Genomic DNA, 23940 nt, shown 5'->3' on the forward strand with positions numbered 1-23940 from the left:
TTAAAGAACCTGCATACCATATGAATTCCTGGTAAGAATTTTTTTCGAAGACATTAGGTAATGCTTGTTCTACTTGTAGAATAAATCCTAGACCTGAATGTTTAGTGTTGAAGTATTATTTTTGGATACATCGAAATGGTTAATTATTAAATATTTTATTTAACCATGCATAATTGAAAAAACTTCTGTATGGTTTAAACAAACAAATTGCATAAGAATGTATTATTTTTCATTACTATTTTATTGACTTCTGATAAGTTGTATACATAAATATATATATATATATATATAATATAACATTCTAACGACATAAACTCTTTAGTTTAAGTACAAATGAAATAGTGTAATTATGACATTATAAAATTATTTTGTGCTTTAAACGTTATATTTTCATAAAAATAACAATTTTCGTGCATTGTAACATAAGAGTAGAAACAGAGCCGGCGTGAGGTCTAAAGATACCCTAGGCCCAATTGTTATTTGAGTACCTTTATTATACTTAAAAACAGACGTTATGACGCCTTTCAACAGTATAGGCACAATTGGTGTCTTAGGCAATCGCCTGGGTCATTTTAGACTCGCGTCGGTTTTGCGTAGGAATAAATATTTAATTAATTATCATTGATCAATTCATCAATAGTTCAAATTATAAAGTAGTATTACTTATTTAACATCAATTACTAATAAAAATATAAAATGAAAATGATTTTCTCATACTGTAAGAAATTACAAGTCTAATTTATAATCCGGTTTATTACACGTAATGAGTTTTAACATTGTCACGTTATTTTTTATCCCTGTTTTGGTAAAAATTAGGCAATAATACTCTGTATTAATTAACTATAATACACAATTGTATAAATACACTGTTTTTTAATTCAATATACATAATAAATAATATTTTTAACTTAATAGTAATAAAGAATATGGGTAAACATGTGTTGTAAATTTGATAATTAGCAAAACGGCATTAATGTACATTCGTCTATTAAATACAGTTAGATGTATACAGAAATGAAATGGATTCTAAGAAGAAGTTATTTATTCAACTTATAAAGTCTAAGCATTCTAAACTAAATGAGTTACATTTTTTTTTTTTATTATATTATTCATGTTTTTCTTATTTTTTTGGTAAATCTAAAGAAAGGGAAATATTGAGCTCTAAACAAAAGAGTTCAAAATACAATTTTCACGTGTGACTGACTAATCATTGTAGTCATATTTTGATTTAATAGAATACAATTTAGGACGTTAAAAGCTTGAAAAACATCAATGCCAATGAAATATTAACGAACAATATGACCAAAACCAACTGTTGTCTCGTAAACCAGTCCTAAAAAAAAAAAAGAAGAGTAATATTAAGTTTTATTTGAGTGTTTTACTGAGGAAAGTATCCCTAATTTTAGTCTTAAATTATAAATATTTAACATTTTATTTTATTTATTATTTTTTCTACTAAAATTTGTGAGCTATGATTTTTTAATACTTTATATTTTGATTATTCATTAATATATTTGTTCTATAATATTAGAATGTGGATTATTAATTTTAACTATTATTGTTTTATAAAGTCAAAAATGTAACAAAACATTCTTGAAAACATATAATTTATATGTTCATTTAATAAATCTTCAATTTCATTAAACAAATTTTCTTGTAAATGAGAAATATATACTACACCTTGTTTATGACTTGAACTAGTTATAATTGTATGAATACCAACAAAATATGACGGGAATCTCATGTATTTCAGTTTATATTTATTTCAATAATATAAGTGAATATTTCATTTTTATTATATTTAAAAACAATATTAGGAGTGGCATTTTTGGTAATTCACAGTGCATACCTTCATGTGTGGACTGACTAAATAAAGTAAGGGGTTGGCTCGAAGTCGTTCATTTTCTTCTTCAGTTCTTCGGATTTCTTCGCGCCTTGCTGAGCTGAGAACAGAAACCTCTTCTCTGGAAATGGAAACCGGAACGTTTGAAGTCGCTTGAACATCGGGCAGACTTTTTTTGCGCTGCAACATTACTTGAGTGGGAGTTTCCTATTTAAATGGACATATTATTTTTTACGACATTATCATTCATACAAAATGTTTTTTGTCCGCTTACCATATGTCATTAAGCAGGACTTAGACAGTCATTTTAGTAATTAGCATAAGCAACAATTGAACAAACCAAGATGAAATGTGTGCATAAAAATTCGTTTTTTTTATTGTGTAATCAGGTGTTAAAATTGCATTGCTCTCTTTAAATAAAATTTTGTTAAGCATTATTTATATTAGTGTTATTAATATTTATTAATACAATAATTTAAATGATACAATTTTTAATTATTAATTTAGGTAATATTATACTATTCTATAATATTATTTGTCAATGATTCTATGTATAACAATTGTTATTAATATGTTATAAAATAAATACACTATATTTAATATATTGTTCAAAATTTATTATACTTTAATTTTTCATTTATCACATGAAACAAAAAGATCATCATAACAATTTTTTAAATTAAAATGATCCCTTTAAAAATTAAAAATATTAACATATACTTGTGTGTGTTGAGTAATGATGATGGTAACATTGCTCAAAATATGTATACACATTTTTTTTTATTATTGTTTAGTTTTAAATAATATTAACCACAATTGATAAAATTTCATTATTAGTGACAAGTAAATAATTTTGCCATGGAGGGATTGAAAAACTTTTAAGATAAATATTATCATGGGGGCTGTGTCCCCATATCATACTTTAGTACTATTTTATTTGCTTTACTATATAAAAATGTTATTAAGGACTATTAGATGTGCACGAATGTCTTTCTTCTTATTAAACCTATTTAAACCAAATATTTAAATTATGTTAAGATAGTACGTCATTACGTATAAATAATAACTAAGACTTAAAATTTAATCTCCTAAATATATAATAGGATTAATATTTGTTTTATACTAATTCTGCTCAATAAATTTTTAATTAAATTATCATATTTGGTTAAGACGAGGAAAAAGAAGAAGAAGATTAGATTAGTCCATAAAAACTCAAGAACAGATCAAAATGTTAGTAAACTTAAATCAATTATTTAATATCGAATAAAACTGTAACTTAAATAAAATACAATAAATCCATTATTTTATTGATATTCTTTGAACAAACTTATGATTATAATAATGCTATTTTAACATTTAAGTAAAATTTTGTTTCATTTTATTTTATTATGTGTGAAATAATCTTCAACTATAAAATATTAAAAATATAATTTTTGCTAAATAAACTTGTTAAAAACATACATACCAAGTTAGTGGTGTAATATCTTAAGGGTGTCGAAATTATTGACTACTATACTGTCAATGATTTAATCGATAGATTAAATTTATTATATTGATTACATGTGATTGAAAATTTGATTTAAATAAATAAAAAATTTCATTTAGACTTCTATATACCATTATTTATTAGATTGAATTATTCCAAAAAATACAATTTATGAAATCAGAAAATTTGTTTTACTTTTTTGCTTAAAATTATTTAAATTTTTTTACCATTAATTAATCGAAAAATAAAAAAAATATTAACAATTTTTTTATTGGTTTCTTTTAGATCCATATTTTTTCAACTTATCAATAAAATTTTATAACAACTTTTGGACCAATATTTTAGAATTTATTTTCATTTTTATATCGAAATGAGAGGAAATTTAAACTCTCTCTCATCTCAATCACATCGAAATATTTTATGATAGTAATTTTTGTCAGTGTCACATTGTAATCCTAAATAATCCTCTATATGCTGGTCTTGGCTGTACTGGGTATTTAGATATTACATATTACAGCCGAATTTTGACATAAACCTCATAATAATGATTTCGTTATAGAGTTATTTAGTTGTTTAATAAGTATTATAAATTTATATTTCTAGATGAAAATGTAGAAAATAGTGTACAAAATAATACAATCACAAAATTTTGTTATTGATTTTAAGAAGTCATCGAAGAAAAATCTAAGTACCAAAGTATAGGATGTAAAAACTTTCCTGATAATTAATTTTAGTTTAAACGTAATGCTTAGAAGGTATTAATTTTACCCTGTTTATTTTCAGTATTTATAATTTAGTATAGTATATTTATAATATTATTATAAATATTTACTTATACTATTATAAAAAAAAAAATACACGTTTAAAATATTTATAATTCACGAATAGATAATAATACAATACGGCAATAAAAGACTACATATGTATAAAATAAATATAGATATTTTTAGTTGTGTGTTTATTAATTACACAAGAAACATAAATGTTACGGTTTTTAACATAATTGAACAGCCAGTATTAAGTTGGAATATTTTAAAGCCGACGCAATTAAACTAATTGATTTTTCAAACCATCAAAAAGCATGAGGTGAGTAGATTTCATTAAAATAAACATATAAATTACATTACATTATCAGCATACACATTGTGAAACATTTTAGCTTACAAAATACATTTTTTGTTAAAATATTTAGAGTATTTTATATACATTATACATGATACAAAATTGTATTATAATAAACTATTTAATAGCCTTATTTTCCAATAGCAATTTTAGATGAATTTAGAAACATATTAATTAACTATTACGTACCATATGTCGAAGTGTATTACAAAACTTATTGAGTAGAGAAATTGAAAATTATAACGGGAATTATAACTACTGGGTTATAAAAATTATAAATTAACTAAATTATTTGTTACAAATTAAAAAGAAAAGGTTGTTCTCCCTAAAAAAGTTTTATAAATAATTTTAGTGGTCATTCATTGTATTTCAAAAGAAGGAAATCAAATTCTGTTCTAAAAACTAATTTATTCTTAATTCATGTAATATTTATTTAATTTAATTATAAGGTAAAACTCATTATTTTATTATAATTATTTTAAGTTAGGCAATATTATATGTTTAACAATAGGATATGGAACAATATATAATATATTGTTTTATTTATCTGAATTTGGTTGAGTATTTATTGGTCCGTTTTAATAAAATTACTAAGATCTGATATGTATATTTATTTAATTTTGAGTTTAAAAATAATAATTCTTATTAGTAAGCTTCAATGTATCGTCGATTACAATAAAATTATAATTATGAAAAATATAAACATAAAATATTTAAGCAATGTATGGTTTTAGATATCGATAATCGTTGTGGTGTAATTATAATAGATTTCGTTTGTATCTACCAGAATTAAACCAAATTGAAACTTAACAACAAAATGCTGTTAAGATAAAAATTATAATAAATTATTAGATAGGACAAAAAAAAAACATGCACATAAATTGAATCAAAAGCAATAAAACTGCATGCGATTGAATGATGAAAAAATATTAATGATACATAAACGAATTGGGTATTGCGCTTTCGTCTGTACTTACCCTGAGTTTAGGATCTTTCCGAGCATTTGGATTCACATATAATGACTCAGTACGTTTAGGTTGCCCCACAGGTGATGGAACAATTTCTTGTCCGAGATTTCGTTGTCTGAGAATAATCTCTTCAAACGGTGGGGGTGATCGCGTAACGCTATTTGAAGTTGCAGCTGATTTAACGGATGACGCACCAATCAATTTGGACGATGCAAGGCTACTTATTGCTGCTCTTCCTACATCACCACTCACTACAGGGTGATCTGGATCTCTTCTTGTTTTTTCCACAGAAGATTGTCTCGACTCACCGCTCAGTCTACTTGCAGCTCGGCTATACCTATCTACACTGCTATCACGGCTGGGTGGTCTTTTGTAGTGATCAAAATGATCACTCATCGCCTAAATAATAAAAGTTGAAAAAATTTAATGAATTTTAAATAAAAAAAAAAAAATTATTTACTTGTTGGAAACTATAAAGCGATTCTCTGTTAACATAATTCTTGTTGCGTTTTAGTGAAGAATCCGATTCATCACTAAGTCCAGGCCGACCACGATCTTGAGGCATTCCATTGTTCATATACCCACCGTTTCCATCATCATTTTGTATATACATGGATTGATGAACGGATTGTCTCCTACCGGAGCCATAAGCATGATTTTGATTACCACTTTCACCACCGTTTTGACTTAAAGGCGTTATGGATGGGGGTGGTGCTGGTTGTTTACCTGTCCCATAGGGTCCACTACTATTGTTGTTGAAATTAATATTGTTGGAAACGGACAAAGTATTATTAGGAACGCGACTTGTATCAGCTAAACTATTGCGTGGAGATAATGGTGGAGGTTTAATGGAATTACTAATGATAGTCTGATTATTGGCAGACGACGACACACCAGTCTGATTGATCGTTGACTGGTAGTAAGGTTGTGCATAATGTGACCTGGGTTTAAATTGAGACTCAGATGGCTGTCCACCCATAATATCTTTATTTGTAGAATCAAACGAAGATGATCGAGCTGAAGAAAAATTACCACCAAACGAAACGCTGTTTTTTTCGACGGTTGGTATTGACATTTCTTGTTCAAGTGACATGTCTAACGACTTGTCCATTGACAATCTTTGTTTCAATAACTCTCGAAGTCTTGTTTTCTCTAGTCCTATAATACACCGTTTAATAGTTTACTTTAAGTCTCAAATGTTTTACAATATTAATATTGCATTGTAGGTATAAAATATCAAATAACCAATGTTAATGTACAATAAAAATCGTGTAGTAGAAAACAAGGTTCAATAAGGTTTTTGTTAATTACGAAAAATAATTACACTTTATATAGATTATTAAAACACTGTTATGATAGTAATATTATAATGAAAAAAAAAATTATGTAATAGTATTATTACTCAAATTATTGCATATTAAAAACAAATATTGTAAACTTTGATCACAATTAAAGAATATATGAACAATAAGCATCTGGAAACGCTAATGATATTGATCCCGTAATTCATTTTAAAAAAGTATAAAAAGACGGGTCAACATTAATTCTCATACACATGCACATAGACTCTCAACGATCACTTCTTTTATCAACATTATCAGCGTGAAAAAAAATATTCTATAGAAAAAAAAGAATATATTTTTTTTAAGAAGACTTACTCAAAGGTAAGCAAAAGTACTAGATAAATATCTTACTATAAAGAGTAAAATTAAAATAAATACTTTTGGTAAAACATTTTGTATATATATATATATAGAGGAGAGCAACTGTTATTTTACGTTTGGTGATTGCTCTGTATACAAGGTAAACATATTTAATTAGTTTATTAAATAGAAAATTAAGTAATTAAGAAAATGACTAGTTGACTTTTGGACCAGTATTTTGGAAGTTATTCTCATTTTTAAACCTAGACTGGGTCAAAGAGTAAGGTCGGTAAATGACTAGTAATAAAAATAGCAGCACTTACTTTTTACCTCCTAGTCTATACTTTAAATTGTTAATTCTGAAATATTGGTTCAAAAGTTGTTATGGACCAGTAATTTTCTCAATTAGATCATTATCTATTAAAAAAACTGGTTAATTATGTGTTCCCCTATAAAAAATTAAAATTGACACCCCTATAAGTTTTAAAGGATAATTTTAAAAAATAATTTTTAGCTGATGAATCAATAAGTATACGTAATCAAATTTTATTTCCATTATTGTATTTATTTTGCGAGTAATCGAATGATTGTTGATGTATCGATCACATTGTATATTAATAATAACTAATGTATTGAAACATTACTAGGTCATATTAAACTAATCATATACACATCATAATAAATCATATAAGGGATAGATAAAAAAAAATCTTAATGCTTTAAAAATAAAGACGACATTGAACTAAAAGAAATCAGTAAAATAATGATTAATATTATTTTTATTTTTCGTTATGTGAATCCCTCTTAGTATATATTATTATTATTATAAAGAATGTTTCATAAAAGTAATTATTAGCTGATCAATAAAAATTATATGTAACTAAAAGAAAACGAAAATTGTTTTTCCAATATTGTATTTATTTTGCGAGTAGACGAACGATTTATGATAGATCGATTATTCTGTACATACATATATATGGTAAAATTTCTTTCCTTTGAGATTGTGTTAGTAAATAAACCCTTAGAACACTAACATTGATGTAAAAATTAACTCGTATAAAAAACAGATTAGAATATCATAAGAGTCTCCACCAATCTAAATTCCCTGCATCATATCTTATATTTTTGAGTTACAGCACAAATTCTACTAACCAGGTTGTATAAAATCAGGTGCAAACTGTTTGGCTGTAAGTTTGGCAATTTCGTAATCTTCTCTCGCATGATCAGCCGCAATGTCAGATAACTCAGCTTTTCCACGAGCAGTAGCCATTCTAAAAAATAACAACAGGCAAGAATTTAGTTTTACGAAATTGAATCATTAATAACAAAATTTATCTTTTAGAAAACATTGTATTTCAAGTTATAAAATTAAAACAAATATAGTTGTGTAAAAATGTAACCCGATTTTTTTTTAACACAACTATATTATCAACAGAAACTTGTTATCGTTAATAATGAGGAAATTTGAGAAGTGTAAACGTTGTATTTTATAAACACTTCTTGTACATGTTCTTCTAAAAATAAAATAGTAACTATACGGTGTATTTGATCAAAATAATGATGTTTCAATAGATGATTCAAGTTATTTAAAAAAAATAGCTCAACTAGTAAGAAAAGAAAATCATAAAAACTCTATGATAATATTGAAATATTTTTAACTAATAATCTGAATCCTGTAAGGGATATTAAATATAAAAAATTATATGAGGTATTATTAATTTTGTAGTTTTAAAACGCTCGTAAGCTTCTGAGAAATTCAAAGAATTGATTTCTATTTAAATAAAACTCTTGGCCGTCTTCAAATTGAACGTTAGTGGTCTTTAATGAGTATATTTCATAATGAAAAACTATTGTTTATCATTTGTTTCTTTATTGATATTTTTTGCTAATGAAGTAGCAAATTGATGAAAAAATTAATAATTTAGTATTTAAATCAAACTTATAAAAATATTTATTGTTTTTAATTTTTCGTGATACTTTATATAAGCTTGTTTAGCTTAGTCGAGAACAGGTGGTGTTTTGGTGCGTATGTATTGGAGTTCGATTTTGTTGCGCTGAACTATTTATAGGTATTCGCGTCATCTTTAAGGCAAGCATAGCTTTTCAGAGAGGACATTACAAATGAATTAAATAATATTAATAAATACTGATGAAAAATCAACGCCTATGAATATTAAAACCAATTAACTGACATTTTAAGAAATCTCGTAATTAACAATTATATTCTGAAATTTAAAAAAATTGCCGAAAACACGATTGATTTTGGAATAACTTTTGATAGTAATTTACTAACATAATGTACATTTTAGCTTCATTTTTAATAGAATTATCATATGTTTAATTAAAAACAAAGAATGTTTTAATGTTCTAGAGCCAATTATTTTATGTTCTTTCTATTTCATAATGTGAATTTACCGTGAAATGGCTATGTCGGCTTTTTGTAGAGCTATTTTAGAAGCTCTATGTGCCGCATTTACTGCTGCTTCTATTCGCTCCTTGAATTTTGCTGATCTGATTAGGAACAAATGCTTTTTCTTCTGCGATGTTATCAGCACATTGTTTTTGTACTTGCCCTCTTCTTTTGTACCATCTTTAAATGTTGTAACACCGTAACCATATTTCTTATTTCCAAACCATTCGCCTTCATATTTAAGACCATCTGTTCTTTCAGCCACTCCAAAACCAGATCTTTTGTCATTTTTCCATTCACCAATATAAGTTTCAGTAGTGTTGACATCCATATGTTCGTCCTAAGTTAAATTGAAAAAGTAAATTTTATTTAGTACCCAAATAAGTTATCCACAATTATTTAAATAAATATTAATGTTAAACTGGTATGTAGTAAATGGTTAAATGTCTACTACAAAACGTTTACTTTATAATAATATCTACTTATAAGGTCAATTTATTAAAATATTTATTCAACAAAAAAAATCTGCTTTTAAACGATTTGTGGTATATACTACCTTATAATGTTAAATAATAATATTATTAATTTAATTCAATTTTTAATATCAGTTTCTTGTTTATTAACTAACTATGAATAAACCAAACGTTATTTCATCTGACAACCACAAGATTTTACTAGTATCCAAATATTTAAATAACTATCAAATACGAACAAATAGAAATAATGAACTTATATACCAATGCTGTTTTCGTGTTACTAAATGTGCAACATTAAATAATTTATAATAAATAAATATTTATTATAAAAATGTTCGTCATATTCATCTACCTAACTCCATTGATATTAATGTTCAAGAAACAGTCGATATAACTAGAAATAATACCAGAAGCCTGTATTTGAGTTATTTTAATAAATTATAGTAAACATTTATTGATTTTGATAAATATTAGAAATAAATTGACAAAATGTAACCATTATAGTGTCGATTAAATACTATGAATAACTTCAACAACGTAGACTAAAAAAGAAGACCTAATGTCATTGGACCAAAAAAAATTAGTAGACGATTATATCGTGTTACATAATAAGTGTATTGTATCTTAGTGCACAAGTGCCTCGATTTGATTCCTTTGTGCTGATTAATATTAATTCTCCATCTTCTTTTACACCAGATGTATCATAATATAGAGAATTGTACGTGTAAAATAATTAAAAATAAAGATTACACTGACTAGAAGAAACTTACCTCAACAATAAAACTCGCATTTGAATCAGTGTTGTAGGATTCACCCATACCCGACTGGGATGATCCAGTGCTAATCCAGGACGTACATGATGCTGTACTTCTGATACTTCCGGCCACTCGTTTGTCCAACTCGCCTGTACTTCTCTGTTTTCTCATTTTAAAACCCTAAGAATATTTTATCAACATCATTTTCATAGTATAATATTAAATGAAATCTATAATACTCCCAAATTGATATTAAAAGTTATAGATCTATGTAATTTATTGAGACTCTTTAGTTAATTTTTTCATTAGTCTAGCTTATAACCAATACATAGTAATTTTTATTTTGTACATTAAGTCAAGTTTTATTGTGATAATAATGGATAAAATTAATCAATATATAAATAATTTATTGTTATTTTAATAGTTTAAACATAGCAGTAATCACTTACAGACATGAAAGTTCTCTTTAAACTATGTGTTGACTTAGAAACGACTGTCTTTTTTTTGTTGGGTTGTTCGTCGCTATTAGCTTTCAATACAAAGCCTCCTCTTGTATCATCTAATTTTTTGTCACGCCCTTCACTTCCAATTCCCGGATCATCTGATATGCTACCAATTTTTTGCACATCTTCACTGCCTAATGACGATAACGAATTCCTTATGTCAGATTTATTTGGCTTACTATGGGAAGCCATACCAAATGGTGCACTGGTTCGAACACCATAACCATGACGCATACCTCGCATCCATTGGCCTTGAAACGTTCCTAAATAAATAAACATACTAAGTCTTTGTATAAAATATGATTTTTAACTTTGATGCAAATGTATTTTTTTGATGAATCTATGGTTGTTACAATATTTTGAAACAAATAAACCAATTGCCTTATTAAAAAAATAGTACGTAAATACAAACGTTTTAATTTAAAATCATATTATGTAATTTTTTATTACTAGAACATCCATATAACAGGTTATTAACTATCATTAAAATAGTTATTTTTAGAGTATCATAAGCTATAAAGTATAAAAAAAAAAGTTTTGAATATAAAGAAATTAATAGAAGAGATCATTATAAGGTTAAGTATACATAATAATTGCTCATATTTACTAAGCAAAAACATTTCTTAAACCAATAAAATAACCCCATCGAATTTTATGATATCTTTAATTTAAATTTAAACCGATTTTAAGTATAGCTAATACGATTAAATCTTTGATAAATTTTATGAATATTTTCCTCGATTTAAAACAAAATTATTTAAAACAATAGAATGATTTAATTAAATAGTATAAACGATTAATCTAAACGATACCCTTAATGTTGAAATGCTTAAACACATTCATAATAAAATATTTTATTTTGTTTTCATAATACAATGCTTCAGTTTTAATAGTTACTTAATACAATTTCCCTTAAATTAAATGTTTTAATAATATTTTAAAGATAAGGCTAAAATAAAAAAAAAATTTAATAACTATAAGAATTTATTCAATTAGAAATAATAAGTAAACAGATTTTTGTGTTCTCTTGAAAAATGTCAAAAATGTAGATATATGGCATTGACACTAATAATAGCATCAATACTCTTTAACTGAATAATTAGTAATAAAAATAGTTAATAAGAAAAATTAAAACTATTCAGTACGTAAAACTAGCTATTTTGTGAAAAAAAACTTATTATGTACATTTACATACCACCGTCAGCATACGTCTCAGATCCGTAGCCATCTTGCAAACCATTTGCCCAAGTACCTTCATACTTGGCATTTGTTGTAGCTGATTGTCTTACGCCATACCGACCTTTAAAACCTTGAGTCCATTCTCCTCTGTACAGCCACCGCCCTCTAGATTCCACACCAAGTCCGTGTCTCTTACCGTTCTGCCATTGGCCTTCGTATGTATTACCACTAAATAGTTCACGTAAAAAATTTAAATGTTAAACCTAATATTACAAAAAAAAACTGTTTTGATGGTCTTCGAAAAAAACATTTAAGCTTTTCAGTACGTAGATGTTTGCTAGAAGTAAAAAAGTACAAATATTTCAAAAACTATTTAAAAATTTAAATATCATTAGTTGTTTGAATATTTGGATAGATGATCAATAACTCGAAAATCTTAACAAAATATTGAAAAGATTTCATTTTTTTAAACTGATTTACGAACGTTTCCCAACTAATGAACCCGGAATTTTTTTTCCAAACATAATAATAAATAGCTATTTAGAAAAGATAAATATAATCAAGTAAATAATAGTATGATGAAACAAAAAAAACAAAAAGCATTTATATTTGTAATTTATATTGAAACTATTTGTAAATCGGTTGTTCAAATAATTGAAAAAAAATTATAACAACTGTTGAACTCCTAAAATTGTTTCCTAAAAACAATGTTTTATGGCAGTTTTTTTAAAAAATATTAAATCATTTTCTTTATACTAAAACTTAGAACGTTTTTCAAACACTATCATATAGTTTTGGAGTTTAATATTCTATATGTGTAATATATTTATACATATATATATATATATATATATAGTTATTAGAATATCAAATTTATATAATACATATTTATACTAACCTTGGCCACATATAAACGCCCGACACTTCGAATCCATAGTGCCACGATCCAGAGTATGCTCCTTGTCCTTTGGGCCCGGTGCATACACCATGACCATGAGCCTTCCCATCCTCCCATCCACCGCAATAGGTGCCACCATCGTCGAAATCAAACCGGCCACCATTAATTAGTATTTTATTTGTAATAGCTGTGCCAGTAGCACCCGTTGAAGCTGGCGAGTTGTTCGAGTGTTGTTGGCCGAATGTCGGTGTTATCGGTATGCCTGTTTGCATTATATCGTCAAACAGGGTGGACGGTTCATCACCGATTGCCCATACACTCGTATGTGGTAATCTAAATGTTTGAAATTTTCAGCTATTAGTTTACTGACCTTTGAATTTTAGGGATTTTAAATAGTTACACGCTTAATAAATATCTTTCGATCTACGGTCTGATCTCTTAAGAATTATTCCTCCCATTTTTCCTATAAATAAGGGGAATCATTCTTAAAAAATCACACTGTATATAGTTATTAAAATTTCTATATAAAAAACACTAAATGTGCTTAAATTTCTCGCCTACATTTTTTCTATAATAACTAAAACCTTGCATTTCCTTATAGTCCAAGTTGTTCATATTGATTGAAACATTTTGTAAAATGTTACATTTATAAAGTAATAATAAATTTAATTGAAAGTGTAATTTATTATTATTACAAACTACTTTTATCGTGATGAACATTAATGTGTAGTTTCCGTGTCATGAAAATTTGAGGATGACCGTAGGCAAGTGTCAGTTTCGAATGTAAACAAAACGGTCACCACGTTGAAGAATGACGTTTGTCATATGCCAATCGATAGCTCCAATAATATTTTAAGGTAAATTACAATTTTATTGAATTTTTATTAACAGTTGAATGACTTTAATAAAACATAATGTGAACCCATTTTCATGTAATTTACTCCCTTAGATTGAGAGAAGAAGGTATAAAGCAAATGGTAAAAAGTCAGTTATTATTTGCATTGAAAAATAATTACAGACACCAAATGCATATGCATGAATTCGAGAAAAAAATGTTTAGGAAAAATTTTAGAGGATTCAGAAGAAATTTTGTTGAAAAGCTTAATATGTAAAACAAAGTAGTTAGTTATTATAGTGACAAATCACATTATATGATTCATAGGTATATTTCTTCTATTCATTGACAGCTGAAAACTTAATTTTAGCTTTTAAAATATTAGGTTTTTGTAGAGATAATTTTTTGATCAAGGCCATATTGTTGTAAATATTAAACTTATTACCCTTATTATTAAACTTATAATAATAGTTGTGAAAAAAAGTTGATGAATATTAACACCAAGTTAAATCAACGTGAAATTTTTTCACTCTGTATATATAGATTAAAATATAGCTTTTTGTTTTTATCAATAGACAATAATAGTGACCAGTGATGAAATATTTAAGCTTGAATTGAAAATTTTTTGTGTTTGTATATATATTTGAAATATTTCATGAAAATTTATAGTAAGATATTTCAATTTCCACCAAAATAATAACCTGAAGGAAAAATAAATGTATAAAATATTAATAGTCCTTTAATGTTTAAAACAATGTTGGATAAGATTAATGTTATAGGGATGTATGGAAAAATATTAGTTTCGCAGTATAAAAATACAATAAAGACATTAGTTACTAAAGTGGATTACTCCAAATTTGCATGACAAGCACCTTAACATAAATTTTAATGTTTTCAGATAAAATAAGACTTTTTTCTTTAAACGTTCAATAGTCATATAAGAATAAGATTTGTGAAAATTCTTTTTTAGAATTGAATAAAGTAATTAAAAAAAAAAAAAAATTTCACGATTCGTTCACTTTACCCTATGCCAATTTTTTTAAAAACAATTAAGCTTGTATGAAACAGGCAAAAGAATCAATAACGTTGTCTAAAAATATAGACGTCAAATATTGTTTTAAATTATATCGGGCTAATATGTTTTAAAAATATATAATTAAAAAATTACAATTCATTAAATTTGTAGGGTTTACATTTTTCGACTATTAAATAATATGGTAAATCATTCAATAACCTAATATGAGGTTAAATTTTTTTTGGCTTAAAAATATTTCTATGCCTAATTTTCGTGTCGTCTAATATTACATTGTTCATTAAAAATAGCACATTTGTATGTGAACAAATTATCTATTTTCATAAATATAACAAAATAACACGTTGATATTTCACTCGCATTATTTTCTAAGTTACAAGCGAATAATGTATTTTATATATTTAGTGTAAAAGCATTCGTATCAAAATAAAAAAATAGCTAAAAGTAATCATATAAATGGATTTTTCTTCGCCGTCTATGAAATTCGATAAGACTTGCATTGAATAATTAAACTTCCTTACTCGCCAAAAGTATTAAAAGTCACCATAACTTACAATCGCCATCTAGTACATACTATCTATCAATACAAACATGCTCTTTGATGCATTACAATTATTTATTCACAAAATAATTTTGTACTGTTTTAGTTTGTTTAATACATAATATAGCCAAACACTTAATTATATTTAAATGGTAGCAAAATGTAGTAAGCATAATATTCATTAAAAAAAATTCAATAACATTAGTGGACTAGAGAGTTAAAATCTTCTTTAAAAAGTTATTAGAATAATTTTAATTTTATCACACAAATACGTAATACGTTGCAATATCATCTCTATTTAACTACGTTATTTTATACCTAACTATTTGCAGATCGTCAAATAATTAGATAAGCATGATAAATGAATTTATTAATATAAGATTAAATTGTCATCCATAGCACTGAACCTACTTTAGAGGATAATGTATACACATTTAAGTGAAACGCCTTATTCAAAGTATAAATGCTCATTACTTTTATTTAAAGGTTTCCTGTTAAATAACGCCTTCATAAAAAAATATTTACAATGGTAACATCCTTAAAAGTAATGTTTCATATATTTATATAGTCTACTAACTGTTTGGTAAACTACTGGTAAATTAATCTATATTTTCAGATTTAACTATTCACTAATTAATTTTAGACTTTAAATTTATTAGTTACCATGCTTTAAAAAAAAAAAAAGTGGTAACGTGGCATAGTTGGGTCAAGTATAATGATATCTGACAGTGATTAAAATCACTATCATAAAAAACGCTTCGTTATAAATCTTTAGATAGTGTTTAATTTTAAAAAATTAGTTGATTATTCCAAAAGCTATATGATCTGCTATTTCCTTATTTATATCCTGATTAAGATAAAGTATGTCGAATGAAAGAGGGATATAAATAGTATTTCTCATAAAAAAATTGTATTGATCCATACACTTTTCAATAAATTATAGCATAATAAAGTTAAAAATGTAAAATATAAAATCGAGAATTTTCACACAAAAATAACATTTGGTAACTATTTTCACAGTGAAGACAAAATAAAGTCAAACATTTTTTTTTTCCATAATAAAGTATATTAGATTATCTTTAATATAAGATATACATAAAAGTGTCAGAGTTTCTAGAACACATTCAAAAGTTAAGTTTAAAAAGTTAATTTTTTGTGAAAAAGTTGTCATTTTAAATCCCCCTTGTGGGCAGGTAGAGGGTCAGATTTATAAAAAAAATTACCAAATGATAGGTAAAGACATCATGTATCTATAATATAAAATTACATTGATTTGGTCATTTTTAAAAAAGTTATGACAATTTTAAGTAAAAAAAATTTAAAAAATATCGAAAATTAGCGATTTTTAAATTTGTAATTTTTTTGGAGATTTTTAAAATTTTGTTTTACTGACAGAATAATACAAATGGTCAAACTTTCATTGTTTAAGTATGATTTATTGATTAAATAAATTGAAATATTGATTTTAAGCGATATTATTGTCCACGCATATATTTTTAATTTCGATAACTCTTTTAAAATTCTATTATCGTTAATATTAGTGTATCGAGTTTTCCAAAAAGAATGGCGTGATTATGAACAAACAAATGAAAACAAAAAATCTTATTGGTTTTAAAACTAAATAAATAAGTATTTTTGAATATCCACTTATGTAAAAATCGAAATTTTAGCTACAATGGCAATATTAAAAAGAAACTACACAAACATACAACTTTACAGTTCATAAAGAATTAGTAAACGCCTTGTTAAAATTTTTGATATGAATATTTAAATTAATATAATTACTTAGTCATTAAACTTTTAATTATGAGCTATAATTTTTATATTATGAGATCCTTTCTCCAATAAAACAGCTACTAGGAGAAAAAATTTGATGAAAACTATTACTTTCCATTAAATTAATTTTTTTAATGTGTATAATAATTAATATAAAGATAATGAAACTCTACTAATTGTTTTTAACTAAAATAATTTCATCTCAATAAACTACAAGTAAACTCGAGATAGAATCCATTAACATTTAATTAAAATTTAATTTAAGTATAAAAACTATAAATTTAATTTAAGTATAAAAACTATAAATTTAATTTAAGTATAAAAACTATAAATTAATATTATGTGTGTATACAGAATGATGCATTTACTATATATTATCTTATAAAATTTTGTGTTTTTTAAGTAATTAAGATCAAGAATTGTATTGATAACAACTTTTGAATTTTTCTTTTTTTTTTTTTTTATTATTATTATTATAATAATAATAATAAAATTATTATTATTATTATTATTAATAATTACTTATATTCGAGAAGAAAAGAATCATTTATGTACATAATTTAATTAAAGTAAGAAAAATGCCGACCCTATCTATTTAGTTTAAATAATTATACTTATAAATTTATAAAGTTAATAATAATTAAATTTGAAATAGCCGTTTACAAACTAGCACAATGACAAGCCGGTTCCGTTTGTCAAACATAAAGTTTTTTTTTCAAGTATTGTAGTGGCAACGTTGTGCCACTAATTTTTATAAATAATATTTCACAAATCTTGATCCAGTTTCCAAACGAACATTTTACAAGCCATTGACATTTAAAGTTTCCGGCGTATAGGAGGGGATTTTATAAAATTAAAAGTTGGCAAACTACTCTTCTTAAGTGGCTAAATATTGTCCACCGAGGTGGCACTATTTATTATAGCTAAGTTTGAGTAGTGCAATTATAATGGTAGTAATAATATTAATATAATCAAATAATCGTTTGATGAATTTGGATGAGACTCGGACTTGTCCTCAAACATATAAATCAAAACAAAACCTCATAATCGTTTGTCTTGAGTTATTTTATGATTTTCATTTGTGGGATAAGGTTCATATAGTTTGTATTATATAATAATTTAAACACCATATAACCTTCATTTGGCCAGAGCATATTTTTGACGTTTTTTTTTTTACACACGTAATTTAAGTCTACTATATCTAACCCGGCAAATACTTAAGTGAATTGTGATCAATTAGTCACTGCATACTTAGAAATTTATTTACATCAGTATTACATACGTTTAATTTCCAATTACACTCCATTTGTTATAAAATACGCGAATAAAAGTCCTACAGTTGACTTGCAGTCGGTTATTATCTGTAATTAACACAAGAAAATTAATTGATTTACAGAAAATACCTCAATCTACAAAAAAATAATGACATAATCATTTTTTTAGTTTTTATTTTTTATTCATCGACTACATATTTCTTCTCTTTTCTAAATTTTTTATTATGTAACAATATATATGATTTTTAATATATTCAGGTAGCTAATTTCTGAACTTGAAGTTAATTCCACTAAGCCTACGCTTACAATTTTAAGTCATATAATACTTTAATTGTATGTGTAAAGGATATATATAAAGGTTCAAATAGGGTATAGCCTATCTTTAAAAATTCATCAATAATTTAAATATATTCACGAGGTAACTCATAAAATTGTAATAGAAATACGATGACAAAAAAACAATTTTAGTAATTTTTACTATTAATTTTTTTATATTTACACACATAAAAAATTAGTTCAATTCCAAACGTATTTGGGAATGATAACGTTAAATTACATTGAATATATCAAACAATAAAATCGAGAAAATGTTTCCGGAATTGTTTTTTTTTTTTAACTTTTATAGAAATACTAAAATTTTTCGATTTTTAACAATAAAAAGTTAGTGTAGTTTTAACAATGTATGTACATAGAAATAATATATATATATATATATATATTATAGGAATTTAGGGGTTTAACCCGAAATTCCTCTGGTTGCGCCCCTGTCAATGACAATATAAAAAATATCATAGTCATTCATAAGTTATAAAATTCTTAATAGCTTTTATTAATTATGCCCGTCGAATGATGATTCGATTAAGGGCTATTATTATAATCCACGTCATCCTCAAAGAGAAGTAATAGAATAGAACGTCATTAATTTGTTTATTCAACACAAATTGTGCTTGCACTACAAAACAAAATGTCTGACAAATTTGAGATTACCGTGCAGAGAATTAGGTCAAATCTGAAAATACACGCTATTACTTAACCTGACGGTAACCACTATGAATACAGTGAGACAAATCGTATTGTTATTCAGAAAACAAAAGAAAAATCTTAAGAACAAAATAAGCCTATTTTAAAGATTAATTCTGTGAAATTAAAAATGAATTCATTTAACAATAAAAAAAACTTGCTCAAAAATCACATTATTCTAAAAATTAATCTATTTTCCTAGCAAATTGATCAAATTTATTAACTCTGAACTAAAAAGTATCTTTATTTTCACTAATATTAAAAGTAAGTTGGTATATGACAATAATTATTTTGTATAAATAATTTTTTACTCTCGCGTGTGTCAAGTAATATTTTTATCAACAAATAAATACTTTTTATAACAAACACTAAAATTTTCTAGATAAATTCTGTATATTTTCGATGCACTTCCAAGTTATTTTCTGTTGTTAGATTACAGCATAATTTTATTAATACATAGCAGGGTTTATATTAAATAAATATAGATTCGACGTTCCAATACAAAAAATGTTTACGGTCAAACCGAAAATAATTTTTCACGGTATTTTTCAAAACTGTTACCGCCAACTTCAGTAACAAACCTAAATCACCGAGTAATATAGTAAACAGTTAAATTTGATAATCGTATGCAATTAGAAAAGACAAACGTATTACAATAAAATAAGCTTTCAATGTTAATAAATAAATCCGTTTAAAAATTCGGTACACGCATTTGTGACGGAAAAAATATGTACGACTTTACATCTTATTTCTATCTCTGTCTCTTCTCTCTCTCCATTTTTAATTTTCTTTTCGTGTATATATGAAATAATGCCAAAAGTTAATGAAACCGGAGCGGCCAGCCACCGTAATGGTATTTCTAACGGCTGCTGCTGCTACTACTACCGCATTATATATATTTATATTATTTTGTGTGCATATGTGTGAGTGAATGAAGCTGCGATGGCCGGTGCAGGGAGCGGAAAGGGGAGGCACGTTCGTCTAAAAATGCATACTGTTGTAAGTATTGACGTTCAAACGTACAGCTCCATATCATACAATTAAAATTTTTAATTTAAAATTCAATTACTAATGTACGACATCTATATTCCCATTCAGTTATTTAGCTAATTATTATACACATGGTACACAAAATTCATGATGTCATTAGTAGGTTTTGCACGTACTTACTTTTAGTGTAGCTACAACATGGTCGATGCTTTTTGGCATAAGGCCAGTAGATCCAATATGCAATAGTCTTGAGAAACAAAAAAAAAAAACACTTAAATGTATCTATTTTGTTACCGAAATTTAACGCCGGCTTTGAGTAAGAGGCGGACACGGTTCGGAATCTTTTTCGGTTTGTCCGACCGGCCGCCAATCATCGTCGTATTATCATCGAAAAAAATGATTAAATCGGATAAGTTGACCGGATAGAAGATAGTTTGATAACGAAAATAGGAAGAAAGGTTGAACAGAGATAAGGGCAGACAGAAAACTGAGCGGCGCTCGCGCGTTCGGCAACTGAGATGATGTAAAGGAAAAACGCGGTTGCACAACCACCGACGTACGCGCTGCAGCAACAACAGCACCGCACACGCAAAAGCGCACTGGCGATCACTAGCGGCGGCGGCGAGCTTTTTTGGCGCGTTCCAACACGAGCGAACTCTCCGGGACGTGTGTTTGTATGTGCTTATTTTAAATACGCGATCGCCACTCGAAAAACGTCCCCACTAATAGGTTAGTCTCTTCACCACATATGTCCCTTCCTTCTTTTAACATCATCTTCCATGATCCATCCATTTCATGTATTATCAACGTTTTCAAAACGTTTTGCAATAACTTTGCCATTCCTTAATTCTTTAAATACACACATATATATATAAGTATATTAAATTTATATTTTATTTTAGATTTTATTTCAATTTTATTATACTTTACGTGTTATCCAGGGTGACTTCTTTAACGCTAGCCACTCGATTTATCTTTAAATGAGTTTTTCGAAAATGTATTATATCTACCAAAAATTACATGTTCTTTGACTTAAAAGATGGATTACTCATAGAAAATAAGTTATCAGAATGCTTTTTTTATCATATATTACATTAATCAAGCTTTAATTTGAAATAATTCAGAATGTAATAAGCATTATGTTACTATGCAAAATATTAGAAAATCAACTGATTTTACTAAAAACTAAATGGTTTTTTGATTTATGCTCATTGACTTCAAGAAATTGAAATTTCGGATTGTTTTTCTTTTTTCACCTTAAAGTACATTATATTAGCTTTCATTTTATATGGGTTTGAAGAAGGTAAATTATTTAGAGTAGTATAAAAAACTGAAAACAAAAAATTTACATGATTTTTAAGCTTACATAATACCTTAGTTAGCAATTGAATTTTTTAAAAACGCCTGTCGTCAGATAGATTCATGTTTGAAATATAATTAATAAAATTTAGCAATAATCTGTTCATTTTTCAAAAAGTTATTTCAAAATGAAGTGAAAACTAAACATATTAATGTTAATTGATCTCTGACAATTTTAATTTGTTGACACATTTGTTTTTATTTTTAGGAATAAATTTGAAGAGTTTCAATTAGACGAGTTTTGTGATGTTTTGGCGTATCGTTAAGCAAAATCATAAAGTGAGAGTATTGATGTATACTGACAAAAAAAAACAGGACATAGTAATACCAAAGTATCTCAGTTACGTATTAAGTTCATTATTTACATACATTTCTGTGAATAATTAAATTGAATTAAATTTTTACCATTTTACACTATTATTTATATATCTCTTTTTTTACCACAAACTTTTTTTTGGGGGTTTTTTTAAATGATCTTTATTCTCTGGTATTCTTTAAAAGTATGTGATCAATAGTTATAATTGTACATTTGATTTCTAGTCTCCATCCAAAGTAAAATAACAATGAATTTTAAACAACTTTATTTATTAACCCGATTAAAAGTTTTATTGTCTACATAATGGTAATAACCAGGGCTCGTATCTTCATGCATTTGAATGTTTTTTTTCTTCATAGGAAAACATACTACAAAACCGTTTTGTAAAAACAATAATAAACTGAGAATATGTATGCTTTTGCTTATTTAAGGCGTATGGGTATATTATGCATATCATTAATTTATTTGAGTTTTAACAGAGCATATGATTTTCTAAAATATCAATAAAACCTTTCTGTGTCTGAGAATTTATAAAAATACTAATGTTATTAAATGTATTAACACTTTTTTTACTTCTTTACTGATTATACAATATGAATATGTATATAATAGTTTTTAATATGTTTTTACTGGGGTTTGACTGTAAAGAATACATGAGTAATAAAATGAAAATAACGTTATGGCATTATCTTAGTAAATATAAAAATAGAAAACAAAGTCTTCCAAGCCAGAGACACTTATGAACTAGAAGAAATTTCAATTTTAGTCATGACATTTTTTGAACTATGCCATTATACCTGTTAATTCATCAACAATTATGCATGTGATTTATTAAAAACAGGTTTGTACTACATTATAGAAGGAGTTAATATAACATTTTATGGCTGAAAAAGGAGACAATTATAAAAAAAAATTCACTAATGTTGCGACCGACCTAGGATGAGACACGGCAAAGTGTTGGACTGGATGTCGTTGTAATGTGAAAAAAAGTACAGAGTTATAACACAATATATTTATACAACGGATCTTTAATTTTAGAAATACAATTATTTCTAACTATAGCATTAGTTGTCTTTAGGTGAATCACTTACAACTTATAACACAATATATTTATACAACGGTTCGAACGCGATTCATTACTGCTTATTCGTTGTCTAATACTAATTATTCCCTAACCCCACTACACTAATATCATAACAATACGGGTTCGTAACAATAGGACTGAGTGGTAAAATTTAAGTCGATCCAACACAAGAAAAATCTTAGAAATTGTTTCTATTTAATGATTTTACAAATATTTCTGAAGCATTATTTATTTCACAATAATCTACATATTAATTAATTTCGGATTGATCATTCATTTGTTCACAAACTATGAATAATTACAAATTTTTATAACTGTTTTATTGTTATAAAATTTATGCTATATTTTTAATTAATTTTTGTTTTCAATAGATTTATTTAAATTTCTTGAGCATTTACTTACATTTATGTTTAGATAAATTAATAAGAA

The 23940-nt window shown here is 26.0% G+C and overlaps 1 protein-coding gene and 1 long non-coding RNA gene across 3 annotated transcripts; one reads left to right on the plus strand and one right to left on the minus strand.

The window, feature by feature from the left end:
* Positions 1-220: 220 nt before the first annotated feature.
* On the minus strand, positions 221-13555 carry LOC126899531 (junctophilin-1-like). Of its 2 annotated transcripts, none has more exons than XM_050674530.1 (10): positions 13284-13555; positions 12402-12613; positions 11153-11469; positions 10719-10883; positions 9478-9812; positions 8215-8333; positions 5880-6577; positions 5429-5818; positions 1850-2050; positions 221-1333 (listed from the first exon to the last, which is right to left on the minus strand). In XM_050674530.1, the coding sequence occupies exons 1-10, from the start codon at positions 13553-13555 to the stop codon at positions 1244-1246; spliced, it is 2799 nt and encodes a 932-aa protein (XP_050530487.1). In that variant the 3' UTR covers positions 221-1243. The 2 variants fall into 2 exon arrangements, 1 of the variants encoding a protein (XP_050530487.1); XR_007702615.1 differs by lacking the exon at positions 221-1333 and adding an exon at positions 2118-2253 and having other exon boundaries at positions 1912-2050.
* Positions 13556-13614: 59 nt separating this feature from the next.
* LOC126899539 (uncharacterized) lies at positions 13615-23868 on the plus strand. The gene is made up of 3 exons (XR_007702620.1): positions 13615-14140; positions 22320-22451; positions 23269-23868. It is a non-coding gene; the product is annotated as an uncharacterized LOC126899539 (long non-coding RNA).
* Positions 23869-23940: the final 72 nt, after the last annotated feature.

Source organism: Daktulosphaira vitifoliae, unplaced genomic scaffold (assembly GCF_025091365.1).
Source record: "Daktulosphaira vitifoliae isolate Bord-2020 unplaced genomic scaffold, ASM2509136v1 Scaffold_2, whole genome shotgun sequence".
Classification (NCBI taxonomy): Eukaryota; Metazoa; Arthropoda; class Insecta; order Hemiptera; family Phylloxeridae; genus Daktulosphaira; species Daktulosphaira vitifoliae.